The 18,355-nt window shown below is 42.5% G+C and overlaps 2 protein-coding genes across 4 annotated transcripts in view; one reads left to right on the top strand and one right to left on the bottom strand.

Annotated features, from left to right (window-relative positions):
* Positions 1–68: 68 nt before the first annotated feature.
* On the bottom strand, positions 69–9,966 carry usp1 (ubiquitin specific peptidase 1). Of its 2 annotated transcripts, none has more exons than XM_085252010.1 (9): positions 9,651–9,966; positions 8,931–9,171; positions 8,458–8,602; positions 5,721–5,822; positions 5,155–5,336; positions 3,979–4,703; positions 3,519–3,677; positions 3,163–3,364; positions 69–2,940 (listed from the first exon to the last, which is right to left on the bottom strand). In XM_085252010.1, exons 2-9 carry the CDS (start codon positions 9,101–9,103, stop codon positions 2,142–2,144), a joined length of 2,487 nt encoding a protein of 828 aa, XP_085108136.1. In that variant the 5' UTR covers positions 9,104–9,171; positions 9,651–9,966; the 3' UTR covers positions 69–2,141. The 2 variants fall into 2 exon arrangements, with proteins under 2 accessions (XP_085108136.1, XP_085108137.1); XM_085252011.1 differs by having other exon boundaries at positions 8,458–8,599.
* Positions 9,967–14,886: 4,920 nt separating this feature from the next.
* Positions 14,887–18,355, top strand: part of kank4 (KN motif and ankyrin repeat domains 4) — a 91,612-nt gene continuing 88,143 nt past the window's right edge. For both annotated transcript variants that reach the window (XM_085251706.1, XM_085251707.1), the window contains exon 1: positions 14,887–15,166. The gene's annotated coding sequence lies outside the window, so the exon portion shown is untranslated. The remainder of the gene's footprint in view (positions 15,167–18,355) is intronic.

Genomic DNA, 18,355 nt, shown 5'->3' with positions numbered 1-18,355 from the left:
ATGTTTCTCTGTTATTATGGACTTTGAGGTAAGTCGGCCAGAAACTAAGACGACAAAAAGCATGAAGCTGGTGTGAAGGTAAAAACTTTATTGCTTTCACTCTGAAACCCCGCTATGCCACTTCCGCATAATGAGAACTGGAATGGTACAGTTAAAAAGGACACAACAACACAGTAAGGGTGCTTTTAACCAAGCATTTCACTTTAAATAATAAACTCATCTTTGAAAGACAGGTGAAAAGGGTTTGTAATACTTAGAAAGACAGCTCATCAGACCCAAGTAAATCTCTGAAACCATCACTAGACCTGAGATGAACAAAGTTACCTTTACTGAGTTTTTAAAGCTCAATTGATGCAACCCCCCCCCCCCAAAAAAATCTATCATCTGCTATGCATGACTAATCAATAAATTGTCACAAAAGACTCAGTCCATCATAAACAGGAAACTTACCTTACCACAGCAAGTTAAAATGTTTTGTGTCTAGGCTGTTAGATCAGATATGGAGCATATTAATGCAAAAGAGGAAAATCTATTTTTTTCTTCAACTATAGTATCTTAAATCTGTCATGAGACAAAACTTGATATTACATAGGTTTAATCAGAGGGATGGTGATTTGTTTTAATAGATCAAAATATAGATATGTATATACATCTCTAAATATAGATATAGACATACATATAGATTTCAAAACCAGCAATATGCAAGTACAAAACTGAATATTCGCTGCTTGAGAACTTCCATCAGTCCGGTTTTAGTCTTAACTTTGTTATTTTATCTCTAATGAACTTTAAAAACTGTTCTCTCTCTTTTAAAAGAAGAATGGAGGTAGGTCATAAGCTAAATCATGGTCTCAGTGGGCAGTTTTTCCTCCCCATAATAACCATGAACTGTATATAATGATATTTATACTGTGCTTTTTGACCCTCCTTGCAGCATAAAACTGAACTACAGCTTAAGGAGTTTTAAATTAGAGATTCAGATCTTAAAATCCTGACTAGTGCAAACATCTCACTTGACAGTTGTACACTACATTAGAGACTGACTGTTTTCAGACCGATATTTGGTCATTTAAAAGTCTCATATTCTAATATTTATTTCAGATACACAAAACAAACAATTCTCTAACATTTGTTATATGTAGTTAATTATTGTTTATGCTCCACCCGATTCTGTTCAATGAGCCTTTCACATTTGTGGCATCCCAATCACGAGCTGCCACAGAGAATCTGCAGCACGCCCTCTGGTGGTCAGACTATACAGATATCAATCGTGCTCACATTAAATCGGTTGGGCTCTATAGTAAAATATCAAACAAGCAGTTTTCCATAACATTGTAAAATGTATATTATAAAAACCTGATAGTTCACTGATAAAATCAAATTGCGTCCTTCACTCTGACAAATCTGACATCTGAGCCTGAAACTGTTGACTGCATAAACTAGTGTCAACGAAGCATGTAGAAACTTTTTAATTATTATTAGACAGCTGAGTGTTTGTTGTAAATATCTGTTGTAACTAAATGAGTTTCTGAGAATCTGTCGGTTTCACTGTATAAATGACATCAGTTTGAGGCTTCAGATATACAGCTAAATTGTACAGGTTTCTATATAAAAACCCTCACAAAACAAGGGATCAGTTGATGAGAAAAGCTTCAGGGTAAAAGCTTTTCTGATAAACTGAAAAAAATAACATGAGAACATTTTCAAATTCGAACAGAATACAGACTGCTGCGCCCAGGGGGGGGAAGTCAGTTTTCAACATTTTTACTTAATTCAATTTTAGTTCAACGTGCTTTGCCATTTTGTAAAAAACAAACAATACAAAGTCAACATTGAAGAAAGACCAAAAAAACAAAAATACACAACCAATCATCCCTAACGTTCAAAAAAACCAAACAAAACAAACTTTGACCCCAACTGGGCGTTTCTGTTTAGAGTACCTGCACATGAGTGGATGAGAAGGCGGAAGCGCCTTGATCCCACCGTGGGGCTGTTGCAGGTTTAGTTTTCCTTGGCTGAAAAGTCACTTCAGTTTCAGTGTAAATGTGGCAGCCACAGTGTGTCTGGCACTGTTTGAAGTATTGCAAAAACTCCATCTGTCTTTTGCCTGGGAGCTCAGTTTCCTGTAAGGTCTGTCTATTTCAGTGTCCAGGTTCAGGCATCCTTCTGTAGAACAGCAGGTAAGGGGTTGATGAGCAGCACGTCTCAGGAGAACAGGCTCGCAGGAAGTCCTCCTCCTCAAACAAACGCACCTCAGAGTCATCAAACAGCAGCCATTTCCCTTCATATTCCAAGAGGCTATTTAAAGCCTTCTGCTCTTTGGTCTCTGTGCTGCCACAGGAAGCCTGCGATGTCTCCTCTACTGCCTCGGGCTCTTTTTTAAGTCCAGCTTCAGTGTTTTGGCTCAAAATGTTGATGGTTTTTCTCCTATTACAACCCTCCGTCGAACCACTGCTAGCTGCTTTCTCTGTGTGTTTACTGCTGCTGTTCCCGAGGTCATAGCTGGACACACTCCTCTGGCCTCCCAAGAGTCCGACACCCCCCTCTGACAGCTTTTTGCTCCCTGATTTGCTGCTTGCCAAACTCTCGCGCCGCTGTCCTCTCGTACTCAGGCTGAAAGACACCTCTCCATCATCGTAGTCCAGCACCGTCTCCTTCACCAGAGCACCTTCTTTGTCTTCCTTCACCTCGTCCTCCTCCTCCTTCTCTTCAGTTTTTGTGTCCTGCAGCCAGATCTTCACATCTGTTAAATCAGACATTCGGATGTAGGCAGTGTAGTGGCCACTGCTGATGGTCACACCACTATGCATGACGACAGCAAACAGCTGATAGTTTTGACCTTTAGTGGATGAGGACTGGGTACACCACTCCTCAAGGGATAAGGTCAAAGGAGTCTGTAAGGGAGTGTTCACTTTAGAAAGACCAGCATATGGGTCCAGTCTGGGAAGAGAGAACAATACAGATATAAGAGTACATTTAGAAACTAGAGATCAAAGCAGTAAAAACTCTACAGCAAAGGACTGATTCTATTTCTCCATGATGAGAATCTTTTAAGTCTAAGCATGTGGTACAGCGATCACTTTTTCAAACACTAGCTCAAATTCATTCCAGTAGAGTTTGTGTAGTGCGGCAGTGTGATAACTGAGACTTCAGTGGACTCACTCTAAACCGTTGGCAGAGAAGCGCTTTAGGTGAATAGTGATGACTTCAGGAGTCTTGTCAAACAGCAGACTCCTCTCGGCCTCTGTGTAGTGATGGCAGGTCTCACAGAAGTATTTATCCTCCCCAAAAATGCGCTCCACCGAAGCGAACTGAGATATGGCCCATTTCAGAGTCTTCAGCTCTGGTTTAGGGTCTGGTGAGACTGAAAAAACCCCCCAAAAAAACCAAGATTTTTAAGATAAAAAGGGGGAAAATAAAACCCACACCCACAAAAAAAAAAAAAAAAAAAAACAACAACAAAAAAAAAAAACCTCCATAACTACTATTTTACAACTAATAGTTGTAAAAATTCTCACCCTCAGAGAGGTCATCGGGGCTGCTGGGCTGGTCATCAAGCACAGGGACACTGATGTCCTGGAAGTCCTCTCTCCTCTCTGTGAAGCTCTCACACTCCAGACATCGAGTCCTCAGAACCAGCCGACCTTGGAACAAACGCTCCATGAGGCTCAGGCCCGCTGAACGAACATAAAATCCACAGTTAGTAACATCTAGAACTCCATAAATAAATGTAGGCTCCTAATGCACGTCAAAGTACAAATTAAAAGTTAAAGTGAATGACCAAACATTTAGTCTGTCCCAACTTTTCTGCTTTTTTTGGGATGCTTATTCATTTAAATTCATTAATTGTGATATGGGGCAAAAGGCAGGAGATCAGTTAGGCTTGGGGCTTAAGAGGTTAAAGTGAGTCATTTCTTTCTCAACTAAACGTTTTCTTCATAATCGCTGCCTCTTACGATGATCGCAGGTCACACGTACCTTGATGTTTAGGAGCCTTGCTGTGTTCGGATGCATTTTGGCTGGGTGGCTCTTGAAGGTTTTTCTCACTTTCGTCGTGCGTCACTCCATTTTCCTGCTCTGTTTTGTTTTGGTTCTTCACAGTTGTGCAGCTGATCTTTCCCACGCTGCGGAACTTGGAGAAAATACTTGGCTGCTTTCCAGACGGCCTCAGGCAGCTCAACTTAGCTCTCTTCTTCCTCTTCCCATCTGCCTCTTTACACGTCTTCTCACCTTTCCCCTCATCGTCGCTTCCTCCTTCCCCATTTGGTTTCTTCATCTCTTCCTCACCTGCCGCCTCCTCTCCACCTTTATTCTTGCTGCTGTCCATGGTGATTTCACTGGAGGACTTCCTTTTGGAGCGAGTAAGGGGTCTATTTCTACTCAGGTTTTCCTCTGCAGAATCTGATTTCTTAGACTTCAGGGATTTGGATTTTTTCTTGGCATTCCCCACTTCTGTGTCGCTCTTTCTTTTCCCAGCAACTTGACCATCCTCTTCCGTGGAAGCTTTGGATTCTGCGCCAGAGCCGCCGGACCCCAAATCGAGACCATTCTCGAGTTTAACTTCCGACACATCCTCCTCCTCGCCTTCTACTTTCAGCTCTTTCCTGATAGTATCACAGGCTTCCTGGATATATCCCAGGATGCACTGCAGAACTTCCTGAGCATCATGCTGGAGATAACCTTCGTACATGGGGTTCAGCTGCCTGCGACACAAAACCACAAACTTGTGTCAAACTGACAGAAAATGGCAATTTTAATGAAAGTGTTCAAAAACACAAAAGTGCCAATCTGGAGTTTAAACATGTCAGCATGCTTACTTTAAAAATGATTCGTAACCAACTCATCAGCTTGAGCTATGACTGAGCATTAATGATGACAAGTTTTTACCTTTTAAACAGCATAATAATGATCAAAGCTCCACATTCATGATCCTACATGTGCATCTAACTGCAACTAAGTGTTTAATCAATGTTATATGCACGTATACAATGTGACAATATTTGGGTGTTTAGTAACATTTAATATTCGAAAGCCATTAAGTCATCGTGCTAGAAAAAAGACAGCGTGGGAACAAACTGGTTACCTAGCAACACAAGCGTATGATCTAATAAGCAACTGGGTTACAAATATTTATTGAAACTGCCAAATCTTTACCTGAGCGTGTGCAGAATTTTGCGCGGTGGTGTGGCTAGCTCTCCATCGGTGAAGCTGTCAGGATTAAGCAGGAAGCTAGACTGCAGCTGCTCCACTGCAGTTATCAAAGTGTTGAAGCTCCCAAGAAGCTCGATGTGAGCTGGCAGAGCCTCCGACACACCGTCTGACTGCTGACAGTGTGGCTGTAGGAAAATGACACAGAGTAAAAAGGTTACTGAAATATGCTTTCGTAGCTCAGAAGACAGACACCCTCCTTTAATGCTGCTGCTTTTTTCAAAACTGTATATTTTACAATAGGAATACAGTGCACTGTGTCATAACTCTTTGAGATGAAGGCTACTGGACTTGTTTTTGGTTCATGAAGGTTTTCACCTCTTGTCCAAAAGGCTTCTTCAGTTCTGAAAACTTATGGGGAGTCCCACGTAATTAACTTCAAGCTCTGAAGACTAGAGTGCACTATATTGTTCAACAACTTTAAAAAGAAGCATGCAACATCTCCCATCAGAGGAGTTAATAAGTGCTAAACTTTGGACCCACACTGTGGCTGTGATTTATTATGCACGTACCTCTTCGCTTTTCTCAGTTTCTTCCTTGGGTTTCTCCTTCTGGATGGAGAGATCGTGAAGCTTCTTTATGCCTTCTCTGAAGCCTGGGCAGTAATAAAGAACCTGCAGATGCAATCAGACATCAACACATCATTATTGTGATTTTAAACTGGATGTGATAACAAGTAATCCACACAAGTGGAAAACTCAAAGCATCTTCAAGTAATCAGGTTGTTAAATGCTGGTGATATTATGATGACACAAATAAGCGTGAAAAACGTGTCCATGACCTTCACAGTCATTTGTGCTTCAGTACTTAAAGTCCAACAGTAATTCCCATTAACCCAGTAATGGTCACAGTGAAATATAATTTCCTTTACCGGCTCAACATAATAGCAAAAATCTGTTAAAAATGACTGTCCAAATATGAAGCTAAACCGTTCTGTTTTAGTCATTAGACACACAGCTTCTTGCTTTCGCATGTTGGATGCACTTCAGAATTATTCTAATTATTACAATAAGCTCTTTAGTCATCCAAAGTAAGGTTTAAAAAAGTCCTGTTTAGAAACCTTAAAAAAAAAAAAAGGATGGAGAGAAAAAGAATCTGGTTCTATACTATTCCTAACTGTGATTACAATAGACCCTGTGCACAAGAAAATGCTAACTTCCTGGTTTGAGACCGGATGTAGGGTTGTACATTTCCGGTAGCTTTACTTTGCGGTCAATCACTACTGTGAAGATATCCTCCAAAATCATGTCCAAAACTCAAAAACGGAAAGATCGCGTTACGTTACAAAGAGCAGAAGGTGGGAACACTCACCACTGTTGTGTCATAAAAAATCTAATGATCAATTTTGACGTTTAAAGAGTTTAGATCGATCAGTTGTTTACATCACTCAACACAAGCAGAACTGCATTACAAAATCAGAAGACACATCATCCACATTCAGAAGCATCTCTGTATAGTGACTGGTCTTATGATTTAAACAGGCAAATGTTCAGCATTCAAACTACAGGTGAAGAATAGTCAAACCAGATGTTTCCCCCGTTATGTCGATATCAGCTAGTCAAGTACACACCTACACAGCATGTTAACAAACCGTGAAAAAAAGCCACACAAAAAATGAATGATTGCTGGTAAGGGTTTCTGTACATTAGTATTTACGAAGGGTATGTTGTGACTTCCCTTCAAAATTACAGTGGTCCTTCGCTTTAACGCAGTTCACCTTTTCACCTCGCTGTTTCTCCTCTGTGACGTCTCTCCTGTACAGTACAGAATCGATAGCTAGCAGAGTGACTCTGAAGTGCAGTACTGTATGTCGATGAAATGTTCTGCACCGTCAAAAAATAAAATTGGCTACTTGATTTCACCTATCGCTGGTTATTTTTAGAACATAACACCCGCAATAAACGAGGGACCTCTGTTTACAGATACTGAGAAATATAAAATTTGAATCCCTTTTCTCTTTTGCTCTGAGAAGCGGGGGAAAAAATATAGACAAGTCGATGAACATCATTTACAGATATATTGGGTAAATGCCCAAGACATCTATAGAAATGTAAATCGCCGCTTGATTCATTCATTTGCTTAACTTGTTTTGGACCGTAAACAAGGCGCGAATAGGACACCGGAAACAAAGCTCCCCAAAGGAGTTTCCGCACCAGAAGTAGCATATGCTAACGTGCATATAGTCTATTAAAGCAGATAAGTGCTACTGTAATTACATATCTTCTATTAAAGCAGTGAGTACATGAAATCCTGCTCACTAAACTAACTCCATACTTCAGAAAAGTGATGTGCCATCACTTGATTCCATTAGCAACTAGTATTTAAGTGAAAACGTTGTGCTTAATTTATGCTCCTGAGATTTTGTCTGTTTCCAGAGATATTTACCTACAGAGATAGGTTTTTAACCACCAGAAATGTGCTGATTGGTTGCCAAGTGGGCCAGAACAGGGAAAGGAGTTAAAAAAAATAAAATAAAAAAATGTATGATCAGTACAGTCAGAGGTTGCAGTGAACACTGTACATTGTTTACAACACTCAGTAGTAGCCTACAGACCGGTTGAACCACTTTTTTTTAAGCACTGCCTCCATTTGACTACAGACGCTCTCTGCAGGTAGGACAGTCCAAAGCTCCCCACAGACTGCCATCACACTAATAATAATAATAATAATAATAATAATGGATTGCATTTATATAGCGCTTTTCAAGGCACCCAAAGCGCTTTACAATGCCACTATTCATTCACTCTCACATTCACACACTGGTGGAGGCAGCTACAGTTGTAGCCACAGCTGCCCTGGGGCAGACTGACAGAAGCGAGGCTGCCATATCGTGCCATCGGCCCCTCTGGGCAACACCAGTAGGCGGTAGGGTAAAGTGTCTTGCCCAAGGACACAACGACCAGGACAGAGAGGCCGGGGATCGAACCGGTGACCTTCCGGTTACAGATGCGCTTCCCAACCCCCTGAGCCACGGTCGCTGCAGAACCACAATTTCCCCATCAGAAAATGTAACATTCCCGGCATCACAACAACATCCACTTCTGAGTGGGATAACACAGGTGAACAGGTTTGAGGATTCAATGCAACTTAAATCGCACAAGAACAAACCACACACACTGTGAAGTGTCTGTGCAGTTTTCAACTTTTCCTTCAGTATATTTAAACCCATCCTACCATTTGTACTAAAACACTGGAACAAGTGACATCTATTAATGCTGGAAATTAACTCCATCTGTGGTAATGGCTCACCTGTAAGATGCTGTTCAAATAGCAGGTATTGCCCAGATTGTTGAGCCCCACGAACGGCACCAAGTTCTCTCTCTTCTCGCAGGACAGGAGGAGGCTGGGCGAGGAAGGACACTGAGAAGGCCCCGGGACCACCTGATCACAGCTGCTGATCAGTTAAGAAGGAAGCAAACAGAAAATCAGCAGCTAATAAATTGAATTTCACAAATGACATCCACCATCACACACACACTGTTTTAAAATGATTACACTGAGATTAATGTTGAAGTGTAACCCCAGCTTGATTGAGATGAAGCCTACTATTAAAATCTAAGGTATCACTCATCCACACGTGCATTATCCTGCCCTCACAACAACAGTGGAATTCCCATAACTATCTGAATGTAACTGTGGGAAAACGAGTGCTTCGGGCTGCCCAAAACAAATCAGTCTAGAAAACTATTTGTGTTTGACGCACACTGGTAGCAGAGACCTACCTTGCCTCAGGCTCCTCTGGCTCACATGTTTTGGGTTCTTCTGTCTGAGGTTCCGAGAAATCCAGAGCCCGCTTGGTTTCCTTCTTCTGGAAGAACTTCAGAGAGAGTTTACTCTTCTTCACTGGGCTCCCCGGAGCCGCTGATACCACACTTTCACCCTGCAGACCTGGCATCTTTCCTCCCGGTACCTTGAGGGCGATTTTTCTTTTAAATTCCTACTGAGACGCAACAGCGCACCTCACTGGTGAAAAATGGAAACACAATGTAATTTCAGCGGGCGCCATCAGAGTTCAACGAGAACGAACGTAGCTGCGCACTTAAGTTCACGGTCCGCTATTGTGTAGCTACACACGGACAGGTCCAGTTCAATCAATCACACACTTCTCAATAATACAGTCGAACCGGTTATTGACCGTACCACGCATTATGTAACATGTTAGCTGGCTAACGCTAACTTAAAGGTAGTACTTTGTTTCAGTCCTACCCACAAACAACCGCTCTAGCACGGCTTACGTTAGCAACTGTTTTCGCTTTAAATTACAGGGTAGCAACAAATAACTTGCTGTTTTTGAGCACGTTGCGCACATCACAGCGACAAACTGGCTCGAGAAGGTGCGGTGAAGAAGTGGGAGGAGAAAACAGAAAGCACGCCGTTTGAAACTGTTCACGGCCAAAAAGGACTTCTTTGAAATCCCAGCTGAGTCGAGAAAGAAAACTTACCCGAATGCTTCATTCCAGTTTAAGTTTGATATTTTCCATTAAACATCCCGTCTCGAAATTATTTACGGAGTGTTTAACAATTCAGACGGTGCAACAGAAGTTGGCGCTTTTTCCTGCTTGAAGATTCGCTGGCCGCTACATCGCCGGCAACGCTCGGATATCGCGTCAAAACATCCGGCCAGAATGTTTAAAAAAAACGGTCACGACTAAGCTTGAAAATCATCAGGTGTTGCCGAACATTTGGAAATGCGCGTATAACTCTGGGAAATTCTATACCTGAAAAGATTTACATGCCAGATTTCAGGCTAATGTTAAGACAACTATTTCGGCTAGGCCCAACCGGCCAGCTCCAAGCGCCATTCTTGTAGTCCTTTCTCCAGCTCCTTCAAAATAAAAGTCGAGCTAAACTTGAACAGTCATTTCTCATGTCTCACCTTTTTTCCTTTTTGAAGTACTAAGATTTTAAATACAGGACATTAAAAAATTGCTTTCATGAAATGAATGTAATAAAAAGTATACAACTCATCAAGGCTTCCATGGAAGCCAAGGGCCACAGAGGTTTCAAATTTCAAGTTGAGACAAGCTGAAGCTGGTCTGTTGTATAAGAGGTATAATTTGGGAGACTGCACTATATTTTTCTTGAATCCTCTTCACACTTTATATATCTGACCCAACAAAAAAATTGTGATTTACAGAACAACGGTTAACATAGAATCGGATGTTTATATAGACAATATAAAATCATTAAGTAAAAACCAATGAGTATGAAGAAAAGTGGGTCCAACAGCAAAAGAAAAAGAAAAAAAGATTATTAATTACCTGAAAAAAAAAACCCCACGAGACTATAATAGTATAGTTATATAACAGTAAGTTATGAATTATGCTCAGTCATCCAGGTAAGAAAATCCCACAAAGTTGAATCTGTTGATCTGGAGGTACGTTTCAGTGGGAAAAACGTTTCATTTTCCATCAAAGTGACGTTTTCAGCTGACTGCAGGTTTCCCCAGCATTATAAGCAGTTCATTTGCATGATGACTGAAAACACCCACTAATGACTAACAATAGGCCGTTGATCAATGATCACTGAACCACTGATGCCCAATGACTGCAATCACAACACTTTAAGATAAGATAAGATAAGATAAGATAAGATAAGATAAGATAAGATAAGACAAGATAACCTTTATTAGTCCCACACGTGGGAAATTTGTTTTGTCACAGCAGGAAGTGGACAGTGCAAAAGTTATGAGGCAAAAATTAGAATACAATAAGAATAAATACAGTACACAACTGTACAGAATAGAATAAAATAAAATACTATATACAGTAGAATAAAATAAAATAAATATACAATAAGATAAAAATAGAATACAAATACAAATACTATATACAACTGAGTAAAAATACAACGATGACAGAAAGGATTATTGCACTTAGTGTTATTGCATATGTATGGATGTGTGTGCTTGATCAGTTAAAGTCTTTATTATGGAGTCTGACAGCAGTGGGGAGGAAAGACCTGCGAAATCTCTCCGTCCCACACCGTGGGTGCCGCAGTCTCCCACTGAAGGAGCTGCTCAGTGCTGTCACAGTCTGCTGCATGGGGTGGGAGATGTTGTCCATCAGGGATGACAGCTTAGCCGCCGTTCTCCTGTCACTCACCACCTCCACTGGGTCCAGAGGGCATCCTAGAACAGAGCTGGCCCTTCGGATCACCCTGTTCAGTCTCTTCCTGTCCCCAGCAGAGATGCTGCCGCCCCAGCAGACCACGCCATAAAAGATAGCAGAAGCCACAACAGAGTCATAGAATTTCTTCAGGAGTGGGCCCTCCCCTCCAAACGACCTGAGTCTCCGCAGCAGGTACAGCCTGCTCTGCCCTTTCCTGTAGAGGGCGTCTGAGTTATGAGTCCAGTCCAGTCTATTGTTCAGATGAACACCAAGGTACCTGTAGCTGTCCACAGCCTCAATGTCCATACCTTGGATGGTGAAGATGGTGAATGATGTATTCTTAGGCTAATACAGGGCAGGGAAGCTGAAGGATTCCTGGTTATCCCAGACCATTATGGACATGGAGGCAAGGAGGTCATTTACATGAAAAGGGAATGACCATCTCTGAAGCAAGGACAGGGCCTTACTTCACCATTTTACAGCGCTGTTTGTGGCTATTCTCCAATTCTCTGTGAATGGTACTCATGCCACTGATGAATGGTCATGGCAGTTTGCATATTAACGCTCATAAAACTGAACTCTGAGCCTATCGGCTGTTGTGCTGTGCTCTCGTTAATGATAAGTCATTGTGAGACAGAACCAAAATCCTGTCACAAGGTAGAAGCTGCAATAAAAAGTGACTTTCATATATATAAGAGTCACTTTCAAGCAGGTAAAAAGTGTCTGACATTAAAAATGCCCTTTTCCAAGAGAGATCTGGAAAGCAGAAATTGCAGCAAGTTTAACATCCCAGTTCTATAAAGATATTCTAAGTGGCTAAAAAGGAATGGATTGATTATAATGTAATTACAATAATCGAGTCAAAGATACTTGCAGACAGGCATTTTTTTTAATGTTATACAGCGACTACAGTCTATTAACAATATAAGCAAAGCTATTACGCATAAAAAACATATAGAATTGAACCAGATCTGACCTTTTTTGACGGTTGATCACTTTTTGGCACAACAGAGGAAATCTGTAGTCCTCCGAGTTAGGAAATCACTGCCACCAGACAACCGGGGTTGATTTTCTGGGATTAAGTGAGTTAGTTTAGCTTGAGTGGGGATGAGATTTTTGCACGTACCATTTAAAGTCGTAGATAACAAACCAAGAAAGTGTCCTACTAAAATCCTAAGCAAGAACATGGCAACCGCCGACTTTCATTAGCCAGTTCTTCTTTTATTTTGAAAAAAGTAAACGGAAGTTCATAGTTTGCAGCTGTTAAAATGAAACTATTTTTTTTGTGGAAGCAAAGTATATTTGTGGACTTTTGTTTAATAACGAAGCTTGTCCCACACCAGCTGTTCATAATTATATTTAAGGAATCCATTTACATGTATACATAATACATAAACAGGGAGAGAAACCAAAACGCTTATTGTACAGGCACTTCCCACTTTGCACCAACAGGGGGCGACATTATCCAGCCGAACGGAGGTCGATCTGTCCAGCAGTATCATTCCCTCCTTCACCGGAGCATCTCATCGTTTGACAGTCTCCGAGGCTATCCCTCCGCGACTGTGACGGTAAGACACTGTTTACGTTTCCCCTGCTTGCAGCGTTAATTGATAAACCTAAATCTGCCCGAATAGCCGGGCCGCGAGTGCGTCTAGTTTAATCTTCTTTACAGCTTATTTGTATCAGTTGCACTGTTTTGCTTTTACAGTATTATGGAGTGCTTTGGCTGGCGTGTTTTTTTGGGTTGTTTTTTTTTACGATATAGAGAGGATCGCATCACCTTAAAACCGCACAGACATGGTGTTTCGTTTCATCCATGCACGTAGTCAGTGCAGGCATTTGTCAGTACGACGCTATGAAGGCTGGACGATCCGCTGCTGCTGCTGTTGTTACAGCTGCTGCTGCTGCTGAAGAGTGGTTGCTTGGTCAGCAGCAACGTACCGATGGACACTGAGCTGCTGTGCCTCAGCTTCCAGAAAACCTCAGTGGCTTTCACGCTGATGGTGGAGGGATGTTGCTGTGAGGATGCTGATGCAGTAGTGGATGGGAGTACTTTAGGGGTGCTAAGACTTCCTGTGGGACTGTAGATGATGATGCCATCGCCATCCTTCAGTCTGATGGCTCAAAATACTCTTCAGTCTCCAGCTCTGAGGTAGCTTTAATAGCAAACCTCTTAATTAACTTACTGTAGCCTACCAGAGTCTCACACTTCACTTAAAGTGGGTTCAGTTTATCCTAAATCACTCTTGTGGTGTGACTTCATTACAGATCAAACAAGCAGCTAGTGATCTCTTTAGATTACAGAAGGAGGGCCGGGGAGGGGAGGTGTTGGATATGCTTTCTCTCTCACTCACCATTTAAATCCTAACCAGGAGACTCACATTCAGGAGGATTAGTGTGTTTCCCTTCTCTCATCACCTCCTTATAACAGAATTTTATAAAGAGGGCATTGCCAGGTCACCCACGTGTCAAGCTGCTGTATGCTGAAGGGTCAAATGTACGCAGGGCTTTATTTCCGGTATTTCAGACGCTGAATGCGATAACTGGAGAGATCTGTGCAGTGAAACGTTGGTGGCAATACTCTCTCTCACCGGAGAGACTTTCCATTTTTAGAAGGCATAAAAAAATGACTCGAGGAACAATGCTAAGGACAAAAAGCTTCTCTTTTACCTGGATGTGACACATTCAGGTACTGTTTATGAACCAAGTTTACAAGAACTTGAGCAATGAGGTGCTTGAATTATGCAAGTGGCCTTTATCAAGGTTGGCCTTGTCCCACGAGGCCCAAAGCTCTAGTTGCTGGAGCGGTACAGGTGGGTGGTGTGGCGGGCTTAAAGCCCATGAGACAAAACAGCCCCCCTCCTCCAGCCTCCAGCCTGGTTCTCTCTCAAGAACTGAGCACTGGTAGGAAAATGAAAGCATGCTGAACGACAGGCAGTGGTGAACTCCAAGAATGAGAAGCATGTCCAAGTCTGCTACACTTGTGTGCACACATGTACTCAGAAATGCGATGAAAAACAGAGACTTTTCTTTCAGCTTAGAGCAGTTGGAACAAAGAAAAACTGGAGCGCGATCTGAAAAAAGCAAAAACACAAGCATAAGTGAACAGCTACGCTTCTCACTTTTCACGTGTTTTGCATCCTGTCTGAGAGGGTTTTATAAGGATAAGCAGAAGAGAATGGATGGATATGTAAATCTGCTACACTATGACTATAACTGTTAACATCAACACTTTATTTCTCACACAGAAAGTAGTTTAATGTGTAAGCGTGTCAGTGAAAGTAAGTTAAAGCTACCCTTTATAAGTATGCATGTGTGCATAACTCTGCATGGATGGATATTTGCATATATCAGATCTGATCAGATCTCAGGCTGCACATAGGATCCCTCTCTCTCTCTCTCTCTCGCTCTCTCTCTCTCTCTGTGTATACTTGTGAGCATCTGAGCGAATCCCGTTTGATGTATGCCGAGGAGGTGGGTGTATCCAGCCCAGCCGCTCTGATGTTGGGAGGCAATAACTTCCATCCTACTCAGTCTGCTCTCTACTCTCACTGCTCTCCTGTTTCAGCCAGTCTGTCTGCCTCCTAGCGTAGTACTCTGCTTTCACTCACCATTATTCATCGCCATCTAAGGATATATATATATATTTACACAAACCCACAGAGGCAGACGGAGCACCTTCCTAACGGACCCGAGACTTTGCATTTGGCTGATAGAGATATAAAATATACACCACCCTGCAAAGACATAAAAGTGGGGCTCGATAGCAGTTCTTCTTAAACTGACATTTGTTGTTCCCCGCTACTACATTTTTTCCATCACAAAGGATTTCACAAGCAGCTGCTGAGGTAAGGGAAAGATAGATTTCTCTCCGTTTGACTGTTTTTCACGTGCATTTGTCCCCTGGTGCATCCTGGTCTTCCAGGTTCGGTGCTTGGCAACTTGAGAACACGTTTTTTTAGCATGTTGTGTTTGATCAACTGATTATATTTATTCTGGGCTTCTCTCTGAGCTTATGGATCTCTTAGTGTCTGTGTTGTAATCAGATGAAGCAGTCCGGGCATGCACATACATCTGTGCTAACAAATGATATCTCTTTGTTTATCATTACTCCTCCTACCTGCTGATTCTTCCTCTGAAGTGTTTTGTTAGCAAGGACAAGCATCAGTAAAACTCACTGCTGCTCCAGCTAACCTCTTTCAGCTGGAGCCTGACATGTGCACATATGTGTGGGGTTACAATATAAGCACGCTGTGGTGAAGTGCTGTAACTAGTCAGTGGCCGGTCAGAAGGAGTAAAAGCGAAGGATGGTTGTTGTTCGGAGTGATCATATATGCAACTTCTGCTTGGTTGCCTCTGCATTCAGTGTGCCTCTCTTTGCTTTTCCCTTCCCTGCCCTCTCCCTCCCTCTCTCTGCTCTCTTATGGTCTGCTTGTATTCACAGTCTTGGTCACTGCTCTGCTTGCCTGCCACAGACCATTGGCCATGGTTGGATGGCTAACCGCAGCTACACAACATTAAAAAGGCAAAAAGTTCCTATTTCGCGGGGCATGTTTGCAGGGTACCACTTTGTGTGTGTATGTGTGTGCTATATGCTGCATTTACTGACTTTTGGATTTCTACTCCGTCGCTCAGGTGAAAGGGCACGCGGTTGTTAGCACATAACACACATTGTCCTCAGAGATACAGCTGACCTGCATTTAGTCCTTGCGTGTGTATGTGTGCGTGTTCTGTGTTTGTGTTTGTGTGTGTCAGTGTGATTTCCTTGGAGGTTCAGAGAGGTGAGTCATACCAGCTCAGAGGCTGGTGGCTGTAAGAGTCATTCGGTGTAACGATGCCTTGATGTGCGATTTGCAAATTGACACTGTCTGATGGAACCGTGTATCTGTGAAATGCCAACTTTTCAGGAAATGAAAGCAAGCAGAACTGCCTTTTTAAGCTCAGTCGTCATTCATTTTTAAGGCTTTCTAGTACAGCTGGAAGCAGTTTTGTCATCTCAAGTCTAACAGAACTTTCTCCACACAGAGGGGTTTGTAGTGTTTTCAAGCTAGCCGAGAGACTGCTAAATAACATTAAAAAAAATCCAAATGTTGAATATCTAAGACGTAAAATAAAAGCATGCATATTTAACATAAACAAAACAAATACTAACAGCACACAGAACATGTTTTGTTGATATCTATAACCCGCAGTCGGATCATAGCAGCGTGGTTCTTTGATTGGGAGTGTCTGCTGAAATTCTTCAACAGCTATTTGTTGGATTCCCATGAAAACTCAGACAGACATCTATGGTACCCTGAGGAAGAATCCTGCTGGCTTTGATGATCGCCAGAGTTTCCCTATGAGGCTGTTGTGAAGCTGTGTAAAATGTAAATATAAACAAAATGCAATAATCTGCAAAACTCATAAACTCTGAGCCATTTTTGCCTCTGTAGCATCTATTTTTTTAACAGCAGTTTGTAAATGTCTGTGCTGCTGTTTAATATAAATATACAAAACCTTCCCTGAAACTGACAACATCAGGATGGGAGCATGTGTTGATCTTAAACCTCACATTTTCATGTAACCTTCAGCACTGATGGTGCCCATGTTTTCCAAAAAGAATTTCACATTTTGATTCATCTGGCCACAGAGCAGTTTTCTACTTTTTCACAGTCCATGTTAAATGACCTTTGGTCCAGAGGAGACTGTGACCTTTCCGGCCACTTGTGACTTCTACTTCTTTGCATGACAGAGGTTTAGCCTGCATGTGTGAATGGCACCATAAACTGTGTTTGCATGATCACAGAATCATGCCCGTGTTTAATGCTGTGTCACCCGAAGGCCCGAAGATCACAGGCATCCAGTATTGATTTTCAGCCTTGGCCTTTATGAAGATATTCATATTATGTACCCTAGATGATGAGAATCATGCTTACATTGATAAACATGATTCTGAAATTGTTTCGTAATGTGAAGATTGATGAGTCTCTGTCCATCTTTGCTTCTGATACACGCTGCCTCATTTTATATCCAATCATATTACTGACCTGTTGCCAGTTTAGAATCAGAATCAGAATCAGAAAGGGTTTTATTGCCAAATGTTGAGCAGGTTTACAACATTAGGAAATTGCTGCGGTACTTAGTGCAAAACATACTATCAGATAACGCTTAAATAAACATAAAAATACAGATTGTGTCCAGGGGGAGAAGGGTCAGCTGTGATCTGAGCTGCACGCCCCAGTGTCCTGGAGGTGTACAGGTCCTGCAGAGATGGGAGTCTGCAGCCAATCACCTTCTCAGCAGTGCGCACAACACGCTGCAGTCTCTGTTTGTCCCTGATAGTGGCTCCAGCGTACCACACGGTGATGGAGGAGGTGAGGATGGACTCGATGATTGCAGTGTAGAATTGCATCATCGTCCGTGTTGGCAGGTTGAATTTCTTCAGCTGCCTCAGGAAGTACATCCTCTGCTGGGCTTTCTTGATGACGGAGGTGATGGTGGGCTCCCACTTCAGGTCCTGGGTGATGGTGGTACCCAGGAAGCGGAATGAGTCCACAGAGGTGATGAGGGTGTCAGTCAGGATGATGGGGGGGAGTGGGGCTGTGTGCTTCCTGAAGTCCACAATAATCTCCACTGTCTTCTGGGCATTCAGCACCAGGTTGTTGTGGCTGCACCAGGACACCAGACATTCAACCTCCCTCCTGTAGGCAGACTCATCCCCGTCCGAGATGAGTCCAATAACGGTGGTGTCATCTGCAAACTTGATTAGCTTGACAGACTGGTGGGTGGAGGTGCAGCAGTTGGTGTACAGGGAGAAGAGCAGAGGAGAAAGAACACAGCCCTGAGGGGAGCCGGTGCTGATGGTCCGGGAGTCCGAGACATTCTTTCCCAGCCTCACATGCTGCTTCCTGTCCGTCAGGAAGTCAGTGATCCACCGGCAGATGGGATCAGGCACATTCATCGTTTGCACAGTGTCTGAGGGTGGCAGGTGACACACCGTCTGGGCCAGGAGCTTTTCGAGCATTCAGACTCTTAACTGCTTCCTCACATCTGCT

The sequence above is a fragment of the Mchenga conophoros genome, linkage group LG17 (genome assembly GCF_057382185.1).
Source record: "Mchenga conophoros isolate Kocher_MC1m ecotype Shallow Benthic linkage group LG17, M_conophoros_male_GT1.1, whole genome shotgun sequence".
NCBI classification, from domain to species: Eukaryota; Metazoa; Chordata; class Actinopteri; order Cichliformes; family Cichlidae; genus Mchenga; species Mchenga conophoros.
The sequence above is the reverse complement of the archived record's forward strand: the minus strand, read 5'-3'. Positions and strand labels throughout refer to the sequence as shown.